The sequence below is a fragment of the Erinaceus europaeus genome, chromosome 3 (assembly GCF_950295315.1).
Source record: "Erinaceus europaeus chromosome 3, mEriEur2.1, whole genome shotgun sequence".
In the NCBI taxonomy this organism is placed as follows: Eukaryota; Metazoa; Chordata; class Mammalia; order Eulipotyphla; family Erinaceidae; genus Erinaceus; species Erinaceus europaeus.
The window spans coordinates 172300740-172315840 of record NC_080164.1 but is presented as its reverse complement, the minus strand read 5'-3'; the positions used below and the strand labels follow the sequence as shown (position 1 = coordinate 172315840).

Sequence of the window (15101 nt, the reverse complement as noted above, 5' to 3'; positions counted from 1 at the left end):
CAACCTGACAATGGAGTAAAATGTAAAAAAAAAAAAAAAAAGGGAAATACTTTTTTTTTTAATTAGGGGATTGATGGTTTACAACTGACGGTATAATAAAATAGTTTGTGCATGTGTAACTTTTTGACCCCCAAGGCTATCATTGGGGCTCCATGCCTGTACTAAAGGGAACAGAGAAATTGAGAGAGGAGGGGAAAATAGGTAGAAAGGCCTGCTTCACACACGCTTGTGAAGTGAACCCCTTGCAGGTGGGGAGACAGGGGCTCGAACTAGGATCCTTGAGTAAGTTCTTGCACTTTGTACTGTGTGCACTTAACCTGGTGTGCCCCCGCCCATCCCCCACACTTCTCAGTTTTCTACATAACAATCTAACCCCCTCTGCCATGATGTTCCAAGATCTGAACCCTCCACCCGCCACCACCCCAGAGTCTTTTACTTTGGTACAATACAGTTCTGCTTTGTGTTTTCCCTTCAAAAACACTTATTTTTAAGTTTAAAGCATTGCTGAAACACAAATGGCAAAACATTGATAATGATTGAACTAGATGATGGTCATGGGGTAAAGTGTTATTCTGCTCAGTGTAAAACTTTCAACAATACAAATGCAAAACAATTGCAAGATGTTAGATAGATGGATCAGAATTTTAAACTTACCCTCATAACTACCCCTCTCTTTTCTCTCTCAATAATAATAATAGATTGGAAACAGGAAGCTACCTCCAAAATGGAGCACAGATAGCTACCACCTCAGTGTGCCACAGGTCTTTTTTCTTTTTCTCATAAGAAAGATATCTGAAGCCAAGCCAAGTTGCCCTGAAATAAAATTTTGCCATTTCAGAACAGAAGTGGGCCAAGGAAATTATATTAAGCACGAATTTCTGGGCAGACTGGAAATTGAGAGTCCAGTCTAAGTGTTTTATAGAGGCAGGTAAAATACAATAATCTGTGGAGTTTTGCCTTTGCTGTCTCACATCTGAATTCTATCAGAAGCATAACAAATGTCTGCTACCACTCTCTTTCCTGTGAACTCATATTCACCTTCTCACAGGCTGAAACAACAAGAACATGGTTCTGTCCTAGTACTTGTTTCATTTCCCCAGAATTGAAGACGTTGACTCCATGGCTTCTCACTGATGAGAGAATATGCGTGCATGCCTAGTGGTGAACCCAAGTTAGCTCTTCAGCTGACTAGCATTCATGTTACAAGCCACTGTCTTATCCATAAATGTCACTTTCTGTCAGTGCTTAGGGTCACACAGCCTAGAATATTTTTCCTCATTCTCAAGTTTGGGAAATTCTTCTCATATGATAAAGTCTTATTTACCCCCCAATTAGTCTTTTATGCATGACACCTTCCCTTCAGCCCTTTCTAGAGAGAATTACTCCATCTGTGTATCTAGAGGTCATATGTTAGGCTCCACACATTTCTTCTGTCTTGTTTGTAATTAGCTTTCCTCACTTGAATGCAATCATATTAAGAATACATTCCGTTAATGTTCAACTTGCCTGTTGGCTAGTCAATGACTAATAGAGGGTCCCACATGTGGTATGAATGTAATAAGACATACATTGTAGGGTAAACCATGAAATTATGAGATTAAGCTTTTGAACATGCCTCCTTGTGACCCTTATTAATGAGTGGATATGTGGACAACCTCAAATCCCAATATCAATATGCTATTAGTCATTAATCCTCTTTTTAAATTGCTTTTGCTTCTTAAAGCCTGAGTTTCAACTGAAAGGGAATTTTTTTTTAAATATGGATTTATCAAAGTCAGAGTCTAATTTAGGTGGGTACAGAAACATTTCTCAACTCTCTTCAATCCATGGCAAGTTCTTACTGGATAATGAATATGGTAGCAGGAAGCAACAATGTTTTCTCCCAGCCATAGTGCAGACTCCCTTATTCAACAGACCCAGTACTAACTTTTAAGTTAACTCATGAATAGTCATGTTGAAAAAAAAACTCCATAGGGGTACCAATAAAGAATCATTTTATATATATATATATATATATATATATATATATATATATATATATTCTCTCCCCCCTCTCTTTCTCTCACTCTCTCTCTCTCTTTTTTACTGGTGTAGAGTAGTAGTTTACAGTTGTTAGTACATGTGTAAAATTTCTCAGTTTCCTGTAAAACACTCTCACCTAGGGCATCTATTGTCTCTTGAGGACAAGTTCAATGTTTCCTTTAAGAAGCTCAAGTGTTTATTCTTCTGCTTCATCATTGCCCCCTTTCCATAAAAAGAACAGATAATTCCTGACCTCCTTTAGAGTCACTGGTCATCGCTGATTATGGACTCAGATTACCAATTTATTAAATACATTAGATTCAGCTTTTAGAAAAATGATTTATAGGTAGAATGAAGATGCTGATAATCTGATACCTTGTGGCTTACTCTATCATTTCCTTTACTCTTGTTACTCCATTTGACTGGTGACCAAAAAAGTCTGAATTCTATTTTTGTTTCAACATTTCCACTTAATACTTTTATTCTAATCATACATCTAACTTTAAAGTTAAGAGTCTGATTTTGCTAGCATAATTGCTATGCTAGGGTCCCACATTTGGGTTGGGGTTAAAGCCCCTATATGAACTAAAGGGTAATGTATAATCTTATTTTCTATGAATATAATTCCTCAAATAGATCACAAGGTGTTCATAGAAAGTACAAGAAAATATTCAGAAATGCAAAAAACTTTCCAAATATATATGTTATGGATTTCATTTCCTAATATTAGGCAGTAAAAAGAAAAGTTTATTATAATGATATATATATATATATATATATATATATATGTGATTTTGGAGTCATTGCTTTAGAATATAACTTTACCTGGGAAGAGGATCTCACCAATTTGTCCTGAAACCTCACATTCCCAGAGTCCTATCCCATCGGGAAAGATAAAAATAGGCTAGGAGTATGAATTGACCTGACAATGCCTATACCCAGAAGAGAAGCAACTACAGAAGTCAGACCTTCCACCTATTGTACCCCATAAAGATCTTTAGTCCATAGTACCAGAGGGATAAAGAATAGAACCGCCCCCACACACACACCTATGGACATATAATCTTTGATAAGGGGGCCTAAAGTATTAAATGGAGGAAGGAGGCTCTCTTCAATAAATGGTGCTGGGTAAACTGGATTGAAACATGTAGAAGAATGAAACTGAACCACCTTATCTCACCAGAAACAAAAATCAACTCCAAATGGATCAAGGACCTGGATGTTAGACCAGAAACTATCAAATACTTAGAGGAAAACATTGGTGGACCACTTTCCCACCTAAACCTCAAGGACATCTTTGATGAAACAAACCCAACTGCAAGGAAGACTAAAGCAGAAACAAACCAGTGGGACTACATCAAATTGAAAATCTTTTGCACAGCCAAAGAAACTATCACACAAAGAGACCCCTCACAGAATGGGAGAATATCTTCACATGCAATATGTCAGACAAGAGACTAATCACCAAAATATAAAAAGAACTCAGCAAACATAGCACGAAAAAAGCAAATGATCCCATCCAAAAATGCGCAGAGGATATGAACAAAACATTCACTTCAGAGGAGATCCAAAAGGCTAACAAACATATGAAAAACTTCTCCAGGTCACTGATTGTCAGAGAAATGCAAATAAAGACAACATTGAGATGCCACCTCACTCTTGTGAGAATGGCATACATCAAAAAGGACAGCAGCAACAAGTGTTGGAGAGGTTGTGGGGATAGAGGAACCCTTCTGCACTGCTGGTGTGAATGTAAAGTGGTCCAGCCTCTGTGGAGAGCATTCTGGAGAACTTTCACAAGGCTAGACATGGACCTTCCATATGACCCAGTAATTCCTCTCCTGGGGATATACCCCAAGAACTCCCTAACACCCAAACAAAAAGATATGTGCACACCTATGTTCATAGCAGCACAATTCATAATAGCTAAAACCTGGAAGCAACCCAGGTGCCCAACAACAGATGAGTGGCTGAGAAAGCTGTGTTATTTATACACAATGGAATACTACACAGCTATTAAGAACAATAAACCCACCTTCTCTGACCCATCTTGGATGGAGCTAGAAGAAATTATGTTAAGTGAGCAAAGTCAGAAAAATAAAGATGAGTATGGGATGATCCCACTCATCAACAGAAGTTGAGAAAGAAGAACAGAAAGAGGAATTCAAAGCAGGAGTTGACTGAATTTGGAGTAGGGCACCAGAGGAAAAACCCTGGGTGGAGGGTGAGGGTGAAGTTTCAGCTTCATGGGGTGGGGTGGAGAGGTGGTTGGCTGGGATTGGGATGGGACACAGTCTTTTGGTGGTGGGAATGGTGTTTATGTACACTCCTATTAATTTGTACTCATATAAATCACTATTTAATTAATATGAGAGGGGAAAATTAATTGAATATCTCAAACTTTGAAAATCACAGACTGAGTCTTTTTAATATATAGGTAGAGTCTTTGATATGTTGATTCTCTTAAAAACTTAGTCCAGGTAGTGTTGGTATGCTTCTAAATTCTGCTTATAAGACCTTCTGTTTTGATAATGACATTAGGTTCCCTTTTTCTATTTACATAATCACTGTTTTCCCTGGGTCCTGCCCTGCTTGCCGGGTATTGGTTTAATCCCCACTGGTTAGATGGAAGCTTGCTATGTTCTGTTTGAGATCTTTTTTTTTTTGCTCCGCCCTCTCTCCTAGTCATTTCCTTTCTCTTGTCACTTCTGGTGAAGAGATGCATAAAAGGCGATGTATCTGATTAATAAAGGAGATACTGCTTCCCAGCTCAGCCATGAGTCCCTGGTCGTCTGTCTCCCGCCTGCAAAGCTAGACCAACAAATGGCGCCTGAACAGGGACTGACAAGGGAGAACAAAAGCAACTGGTGGTATAGCTATATGCAAATAATATCAAAGGACATAAAAGATGGTGAGGGTGAGTATGATACAGCAAATCCTAACAAAGGGATTCTTCAAAGTTAACCCAATTGCCAAACAATGTGATTATTGCAATAACAATATATTGTCTTCTTAAACCCTAAGACAACAGGAATCTCCCGCTTCTTCTATAGAGCCTATGTTTCTCCCAATCCTGGAACCTCTGGGGTGGGGCACGCTTCTCTCAAGTCAGGCCAAATGATATTGCATCCAGCGATTCCAACCTAATCAATGCAATAAGTACCATCTCAGCATGCATCACCTCACACTGTATCCAGAGACATCAGGCATAGATTGCCAACCCTTCACCCTCATCACTCTGGTGAGACCTTTCCTTTCATGGTAGTCTCTAATACCATTCCAGGAGGTTCACTTCTTAACAAAGTCCCAAAACCTAGACAGAGGCCAGGTCCTGTAAGATAGAGCATATGTTCACATGTATCTATAAGTTAGGGCAAAATATATACCTGAAAGCAAAAATACAATAGTCTGTAGTGAGTCAGTATCAAGTTCATAATGAAATAGTGTACACTTAGACTTAGATATCCTCCTCACCTACTTCCTATTACAGTTCTCTTGCTCACTCTAAAGCTAACTTTAGCAAAGCAAGGAATGCAAAACCTGAATAAGGGCAAGAGACTGGCATACTTTAATGATGACTCTTTAGTCACTATCAGGCCATTCTACCAGGGGTCCCTAATCAGGGAGTCCTGAGTCTCCCAAACAGACTTGATGGGCCTAGACCTCAAATAAATCCCTTTCTCCATTGTTACTGGTCATCTCTATCAGAAACAACAAAATAGACCCCTTTGTGGGCCCCCATAGGGCCTTGCCCTAAACCTGGATCAACAATGGTAGAGAATGTTCCATCCTCCAAAGGGAGGATGGACAACATACTCTATGCTACACCTGAGGAAGATGGGTCAATACTGGGGCAGCCTAGAATGTTCCTACTCATGGCCACAGAATGTGAGCTCAGATCTAGAGGGATGATGTAGAGGTCACACAGCCTCCTAAGCTAATTATGAGCCCAGATCACATCAAATTGATGGGGTTTACAGTAATATTTATACCCCTTTCCCATATTAGGGAGCTATTCTCTTCTGTGATCTAGCTTTCTGGTCCTTTTCCCAGCCATGACATCAACTCCCCAGACAATAATTAGGATTCACCTGCATATCAGATTTCAGGCTCAGACAAAAAAATATATATATACTTATATAGCTACAGGCCCTTTGAAATATAACTAAAATATGCCTACTAGCTACCTACAAAATGGAGGACCCCCCCAATGCTTCACCTGCACTATTCCAGCCTTTAGGTCCATGATTGTCCAACAATTTGTTTGGCTTTGCATATTAACTCCCTTTTCAGCCACCAAGGTTCCAGATGATAGCAGGATGTGACAGACTTCCTTGGACAGACAATCCCACCAATGTGCCTTGGAGCTCCACTTCCCCAGTGCCCTTCCCTACTAGGGAAAGAGAGAGTTAGGCTAGGAGTGTGGATCGACCTGTCAACGCCCATGTTCAGCGGGGAAGCAATTACAGAAGCCAGACCTTCCACCTTCTGCATCCCACAATGATCTTGGGTCCATACTCCCAGAGGTTTAAAGAATAGAAAAGCTATCAGGGAGTGGTTGGTATACAGAGGTCTGGTGGTGGGAATTATACGAAGCTGTACCCCTCTTATCCTATGGTTTTGTCAGTGTTTGCTTTTTATAAATAAAAAATTGAAGAAAAATAATAGAAAACCTTCAGAGTTTTGTTAAGTGAGATAAGTCAGAAAGAGAAGGATGAATATGGGATGATCTCACTTATATGCAGAAGTTGAAAAACACAATCAGAAGGGAAAACACTAAGCAGAACTTGGACTGGAATTGGTGTATTGCACCCAAGTAAAGGACTTTGGGGTGGGGGGTGGAGGGTTCCTGGAACATGATGACAGAGGAGGACCTAGTGGGGGTTGAATTGTTATGTGGAAAACTGAGAAATATTATGCATGTACAGACTATTGTATTTTACTGTTGACTGTAAGCCATTAATTCCCCAATAAAGAAATTAAAAAAAAATAGGGAACCTTCAGTGGAGGGAATAGGATATGGGGCTCTGGTGGTGGGAACTGTACCTCTCTTACCCTATAATTTTGTAAATCTCTATTAAATCAATAATAATAATGATGATAATAATTGACACAGGAAACTGTCTTCTAGATGGAGATGCCCTGAAAAATTTTCATGCCAATTAATTAGGAACATCAAGTTGTAATCCTAAAACATTAAGACATTCAATCAATACTTTAAGGAAACTGCTGGATAACTCTTAAGAAGAGCAAGAAAGCTCATTTTTTTATTTTGACTAGTTGTATTTTTGTACATCAAGATTCTGTTAAAGTATAATCTACCTTCTTATTATATCAGGAAGGAAATAAACAGGTGGAGAAGGAAAGACTAGAAAAAAAGGGTAATTTTTTTCCCTAATTAGCTTTACTTTCTGATCAGTTAACCTTTCTGGGCTAAAGTTGTCCCCTGTGTAAAATGAGAGGCTTAGTCAATACAGCACTATCTTAAAGGTACTTCAGAACAAATTAAAATTAACTTTGGGACAAAAATTAAATATGGGTCATATCTCATATATGGTGTTAAGTTGCAATCTTGTTTTTTAGCACAATCAAGTCTTATCTGTTGAATCCAAAGTTTGCCCAGTCTGTTGGACACTTTGCATAATATCTATAAATATGTAGGCACATCTATATATGTGTGTATACAAAAATACAGATTCATATGTGGAGATGGATATTATTTGGATATGAATATGGATATCTATCCCAAGGAAACTATTTCAGAACAACTCAAAATTCGGTGATTCTAGTTGAGGGACGGAGTCAAGATTATATTAATGTTCATATTGATAGAACATAAATTTAGTGTTTTTCACCTTAAAACCTTGAACATCAAAGTGTAAAATGGATCTTACAGAATAAAACTGTATTATTAAAAGCACCTTGGAAATTTGACTTCAATTATTTGCATTATGGATATTGTCAAGGAAAGAACTGAGCACTGTGAAAGTTGGTTTCTTCAAATACCCACTTGGCTGTTGTCCTCTAGAGAGTACTCCATCTTGTGAAACAAAGTTATCTTGAGTGGAGGCAAAAAAAGTTTAGAACTAGGGCTCAGATGATCTAGAGAACCAAATATTTATGATGATGATGACAGGAAACAAAAAGAAACAGAAGCAGATTATACCAATCATAGAAACGGAGATATTCTATCTGCTTCTATTGACACCAACATTGAGCTAAAAATGTCAGAATAATGCAATATTGATGGATAACATGTAGAGAAGTTTGCTCATGCACTGTTTACTTGTAAGAGGTTAAATGAAGCAAGGCAAGAACAAGGAAACACAGGGCAAAGTTTGGACTAGATGAAGTGTTTTGTAGCAAAGCAAAAGCCTCTGGGCTAGGGAAGAATGTGTCAGGTCCCCAGGATACAATGTTGAGGAGAGACTGGGGTGGAGGTGGGAGTGGCCTGTAGATACTTGAGGTAGGGAGCTAAGAAAGTGTATTCAGGTGTCAACAATTATCCTGTAAACCATTATTTCTCTAATAATATGATTTTTTAAAAAAAGAGGTGAAATGAGACTACTGTGTAGTTAGGGAATAAAACATAAATTAATTTCTGCTGCTGTATTTAGCCCTTCTACAATATTATCTTCACATGTGCCTGAGCGAGCAAATTTGCCCTAAATTGAGAGCATGTAAAAGCAGATATATAAATCACTTCATATTCTTATACTGGTCTAAACAGAACCTAGTGAAGTCACTTTTTAGAAGAGAGAATCCTCAGATAAGAAAACCTATTGACCGTTATTAACTTTTTAACAGAAACAACCTGTATACCAGTTGTGGTTTGGGGTGATGTTATCTTAGTTATCAGGCCCTAGCTTCTGTAGTTGCAAACATTAGAAGCAAAGGAAGATTGAAATCTTTCACCACTTTCAACATCACATAGTTTGGGAGAAGAAGATATCCATAAAGATTTCTGAAATAAAAGGTTATGTTCTTATCCTGAAGGAACATTAGCCATTATCTCAGGAACTTCATTCTTTCCTTGAGATGAAAGGAGAGCTTGGCTATAGCTTCAATGGCACGTGAGTGAGGTTTAAATGAAACAAAGTATGCTATTTCCATGGGGGGGAATCTCATGAAAAATATTTATGCACTAATATATGCAAGCATACAAATCGTTCAGTGCAATCCCATTGTTAAGGCGAAATCCATTGACTTTTATTTCTAACTCTCCTGTCTTTGACTAATGAAGTTACTTTGCAATGTAAAACTTTGATCAGATGCACAAAATATTTGTTGCTGGCACTAATGATGCTTTGTGCTTAGGGATTCGTCAAGAGACAGTCCACCAAAGTGACTGACTGGGAAATGAGGATAAAACACTTCTGCAAATTAAGTGTTCAAAGCACTTTTTTTTTCTTTTTGCTAAGCACCCATTAACTCCATTTTATACCCCACGCTAACTCATTTTATATCATAATCAACAACCCAGCTCCACCCCGGACCCTGAAACTAATAAGGTACACACGTTTCCTTCACAAATTAGGCTACTCCCTCCAGAGGATGGACTTTACTAACCACATTAAGGTATGGTAGCCAACAGGAACTTGACAACAACAAATCTGTCCTGTGAACCCCTAGTAAAGAGTTTCAAGTCCCACTTTCCAAGTCAGTTTAACCCACAGCAACACTCTGCTCTCACAGAATGAACGCTAAAGGGTACACCCTCCCTTCCCACCCAATGTCAAGCAACCAGGATGGGCAGAAAAGGAACTGTCCAGTGCTAGTCTGCACAAGGTCAAGCATGCAGATTTCACAACTTTTACTTTGGGAATTAAACCTCCTCAACTTCTGCAGCGTCTGTGTCCAGCGCTGAACCAGACCTGACCGAAAGGCACAGAGACTGGGAGCGACCACTTTACCTTCAGAAAAATCAATCAGTCCCAGCAAATGAAGCAGCTTCAGAGATGCACATATAATCACAACAATACCCACTGTTTGCAGTCCTTCCGACTCCCATTCCAGAGTCAACATCCTTCAAGCTGGCAGTGCTGCATCCCAGCCTCTGGCCCCCTTCAGAGCCGGAGCTGAGGGAGTTAATTAGAGGATCCAAGCAATCTCTGGCTGGGAACAAAGACAAGACTGGCTGAGAGGGGGAAAGTGAGCAGCTCCTTCAGATGCACCGGAGCCAAACAGCGGCACCCCGGGCTGAGGACAGACCTGGGCTCAAGTCCAGTCTCTTCTGCTGATATTGGCATTTGCCTGGTGGGTGTCCCCCAACCCCAGCTCGCCTGGCCAGTGGGGGGGACTCTGAGCCGACACTTGCAAGGACTTTGACTTCAGAGCTGCGAGGGCAACATCTGTTGGAGAAGTAGAGACTTTGCAGCCTTGGCGGTGGGGAGAGGGGACGCTCCCAGGAAACTTGCCTTGCAAAGCCCAGTCCTGCTACCAGTGCTGAAGATGCAAACAGCAGGGAAGGCAGGGCGTGCTAGGCGCTAGGTAGCTGCCGGGGAAGCTTGCAGACACCCCCCTTTTTCCGTCTCTGCTGGCTGCTCTCTCCTCCCAGCTCAGCTCCTCTCAGGTTGCGAGTTTCAGAAACAGCCTCCTAGTGCTTTATCACAAAGCCCAGGGTGGATGTCCCTGCGAGGTTTTTCCAGGGAAGCAATGTGCAGGAGCAGAAAGCAACTGTGATTCAGTGATTTCATCAAGCAGGTGGCTCCCCTCCCCCACTTTCACCTACCACACCACAGGAGCTGTCCTGGGCCTCTGTCCGGGGATGCACACTGAAGAAGCTTTAGTTGGGAGAGTATGTCAGTCTTACACTTGCAAACACGGGGTGGGGGTGAAGGCAGCACCTGGGAAAGGCATAGATGCCCAGTGCCAACCTTTGTTAGCTTTCAAAGTCATGCATGCTTCAACCTAGGGGGTGGAAGAGCAAAGTTTTGAAAACTTCCCAAATGACACAAATCACATGCTGGCGCTTGTTCAAAACATTCTCTTGCACAAAATGTCAACAGGAGTCCAAGACTATGTGCTCTTATGCAAGGTATTAGGAGATTCTTATTATTAAGAAAGCCTGGGTTCTGCTGTCTTGAAGGGTCTCATGGGTGCTTCCCAAAAAGTCAGTGTAGACAACTTTGTGGGGCTGGGCTAGTATCTGGAATAAGCCAGCATCACACTGGCTCCATAACTCTCCCACTCCCCTCCACCCAGAGTGGGGGTAAACAGAATGGACTAGAATCCTTTAGTTGAAAGCATTTTCAGCTCCTAGAACTGGCTAAAAAACAAGTTTTATGAATAATATCTACTTCTGGGAGCCAGGTGGTGGGGCACTTGGTTAAGCTTACACATTACAGTGTGCAAGGACCCAGGTTCAAACCCCTAGTTCCCACCTGCAGAGGAAAAGCTTCATGAATGGTAAATCAGCAGGGCTGCAGATGTCTCTGTCTCTTTCCCTATCTACCTCTCTTTCTCAATTTCTCTCTGTCCCTATCCAATAATAAATACATAGTTAATTAAAGGAATAGTAATAATATCTACTTATTTACTGTGTGGTTTTCTGCACGACGTTTAGCCTCTCTGGAAAAGTTTCCAGTCTTTGAAGTTGAGATGACAATGCTTTAAAGTCTTCCACCAATGCGGAAGGGGGAAGAAGCTATCCCAGAGAGTAAAGCATGGGTTCATATGGGCCCTGGGTTCAAACCCTGGCACCACGTGAAGGCACCACTGAAAGTACAAAGAGGGACTCCATGGAGAGCGGAGTGGATGTTGTGTTGTCTCTCTCTTTTTTTTTTTTCTCTGTAGTCTGACTCTCTCTCTTCTCCTTCTCTCTAAATATATAAAATAGAAAATTGGAGAACGGAAGCTGCTTAATGGTATCATGCACTGGAAAGTTAGTTTATTACCCAAGGCCATGGAAGGAAGGAAGGAAGGAAGGTAGGAAGGAAGGAAGGGTGAAAGACAGGAAGGAAGGAGAACTATTAGTGACTGTAATTATACTTAGCATTGCTTGTTCTTACCACTATAGTATAGTGACTTATTAGTTAAGTCAGTCCCTATACCCTCACCCCCAGTTCTAGGTGGAATGTATTCTGATTGTCTTCATTCTATAGACAAGGAACTTAAGCACAAAGAAGGTAGCTTATTTGTCAAAGCTGTGGCCACAGTTCTCAGTGGGCAGTCAGTACTCACTCATCAATTCTGTGATCCATTAGTACTCACTCATCAATTCAGTTATTCATTAAGCCACTACTATGAACTATGAATAAAGCAAGAATGGTAAAAATCACAAATAGCATTCAACTCTACCCTTTGGGGACTTACAAATCAATAGTGGAGGCAGATAAGAAACCCAATCTGACCAATAAACACAACATCACTTCAAAAGATTTCTCTCTAGAGTACCATGGAAACACAAGAAGGGGAAGTCAGTTTCACTGGGGGAAGGTATTTGGTGGGCAAGAAAGCAGACTTTACCTCAGTAAGGCTTAAAAAATTAATATTGAAAGAGATTACAAAGGTAGAAAATAATCCAGAATTTAAACATTCTTTCATCTGACTCTCAAACTCATTCTTCTCCTTTTAGATCTCCAAAGTAATAGAACACACACACACACACACACACACACACACACTTACTTAATGAGTTCTTCATTTGTGAAGATAGGAAAATCTTTTTTATTCAGTTTGTATGTGGTGGTGCTGTGGCCTGATACATTTACTATATCATAGCAAATTAAAAAAAATTATCTATAAAAAGGAAACATTGACAAAACCATAGGATAAGAGGGGTACAGCTTCACACAATTCCCACCACCAGAACTCCTTATACCATCCCCTCCACTGACAGCTTTCCTATTCTTTAACCCTCTGGAAGCATGGACCCAAGGTCTTTGTGGGATGCTCTGTCTTCTGTAATTGCTTCCCTGCTGAACATGGGCATTGACAGGTTGATACATACTCCCAGCCTATCTCTCTTTTTCCCTAGTGGGGAAGGGCATAGCCAATTTTTTATCCCTTTAAAATATATGTATAGAACAAAAAAAATTTAATGTTATTCAATTTTTTGTCTTCAGGGTTATCAATGGGGCTCTGTGCCTGCACTACAAAGCCACTACTCCTGGAGGCCATTTTTTCCCTTTTGTTTCCTTGTTGTTTATCATTGTTGTTATTATTGTTGATGTCATTGCTGTCATTGTTGTTAGATAGGACAGAGAGAAATCTGAGCGAGAAGAGGAAGACAGAGAGCGAGATAAAAAGACACCTGCAGACCTGCTTCACTGCTTGTGAAGCGACAACCCCCCGTCAGGTGGGGAGCCGAGGGCTCGAACTGGGATCCTTAGAACCAAAATTTTAATGTATTTATTTAAATGTTCCTTTGTCATTATGAGACAGATTAGAGCATTGCTCAACCCTGGTTTATGATGGTACCTCAGGCCCACAAGTACTGCACTTTAGCACTGAATTTCTCAATCTTTACTGGAGAGAGGGCAAAAGCAACAAAGTCATCTGAGAATTAAACAAAATAGCATCAGGATTTCTTCAGAAACTTACTAAGCCATAGGAAGCCAAGAAGAGGGGCCAGACTTGCCAAGATATCTGCATCCTGTATCCTCCACCTGACTGGTAAAACCATAAAATGCAAGTGATTGCAGATATAAGCACCCAGAGGCAACGGCTGGAGTAAATCTCCTCACACATCCTCAGAACCCAGTAGAAAAGAAGACTTTCTCTGGAAGAAAAATTAGGTGAATAGGAAAAAGGTCACAGACCTCTCTTTTACCCTTAGGAAAATAGTCAATTTCCTTTGAGCTGATCTAGGAAGTTCTATTAAAATACTTTTTTTCCATTTACTTCCTCTCAAAACCTATAGCAACAGCCCTTTTTGCTCAATCTGCAATTCCTCTCACCTAGAGGTATAGCAGCGGGAATGAAAGCATTCACTTGAACAAGTACTTTGGTGTTGCTCCTAAGTGCTATTAATTCATTCCCTGAGTGGGAGGTATCTCCACACAGAAGCTCTATGTTGTGCTACTACTGAACTGTCAATCTCTGCTGAATCTCTTCCACCATAATGCAAACCTATCAAGCAATATCCCTTGGTCCCATGAAAGACAGAGAAATGACTTTACTGGTTCCACTCTGTTCTCTCAGGTCAAACTTCACTGGTTTTTGTTGTGTTTTTTTGTTTGTTTGTTTGTTTCAGCAGAGAACTGCTAAGCACTGAGGCTGGAGGGTATGGTGGTGCTGGAGATTGAACCCAGGACCTTTGGTGCCCTAGGCATGAAAATCTTTTTGCACAACCATTTACCATCTATCTCCACAGATCAACTGTGAAATAAAGGAGTCCCTTTTCTCAACATGCAATAGTGTTTTAAGTTGACAGTTTATCTGACCAACTACTATACATTATCTATCTCTTTAAAGACTTATTAATGAAAGAAGCAGTGCGGGGGGTGGGGGTGGGGTGGTAGCATTATTCTGGCATAGGCAATGCTGAGATTTGAACTCATGCTTGAGAATCCATTGCTTTATCCACTGTACTACCTTTCTGTTTGTACATAAAAGATGATGAGAGCAAACCATTTCCTTTGCAACCTTTATATGAACTGTTTTGTCTATCCAACGTATACCTGGCACATAAAAAAATATGATGAAAAAAATAGACAGGGAAACACAGGCCCTTAGAACCCCTTCACCTTCTCTCTCATTTACCTTCCCCTAATGTGTGTGTTTTCTTCTTTTTCTACCCCTGCTCTGTCTCAATACATGCTCAGCTTCCTGAAAAGTAAATAAATAAAATCAAACAGAAATGAAAGAGTCAAATTACAACAGATGATGCAGAGATACAAAGAATTATACAATACTGTGAGCATCTATATGCAAATACATTTGAAAACCGGGAAGAAATGGACACAGTCTTAGAAACAATGGACACAATCTTTGAAACACACCAACTGGCAAACGTGACCCAAGAGGAAACTGATATATTTAATAGACCAATTGCCAGTGTAGAAAGCAGTAATAAAAAATGTTTCCAAGAACAAAACACAAGATTCAGATCCAGATGGCTGTACTAATGAATTCTA

At 40.2% G+C, this 15101-nt stretch overlaps 1 protein-coding gene across 3 annotated transcripts in view; it reads right to left on the bottom strand.

Moving 5' to 3' along the window:
* The window catches only part of KCNIP4 (potassium voltage-gated channel interacting protein 4), a 605188-nt gene that overhangs the window by 252622 nt on the left and 337465 nt on the right, over positions 1 to 15101 (bottom strand). Inside the window, exon 1 of one of the 3 annotated variants that reach the window (XM_007526449.3) lies at positions 9936 to 10473. The exons of 1 other annotated variant lie outside the window; for it this stretch is intronic. In XM_007526449.3, the coding sequence (XP_007526511.1) occupies positions 9936 to 10047 (112 nt within the window). In that variant the 5' untranslated portion in view covers positions 10048 to 10473. Of the gene's footprint in view, positions 1 to 9935; positions 10474 to 15101 lie in introns of those variants that run through there. One more of the 3 variants, XM_060188275.1, reaches the window with a different exon arrangement.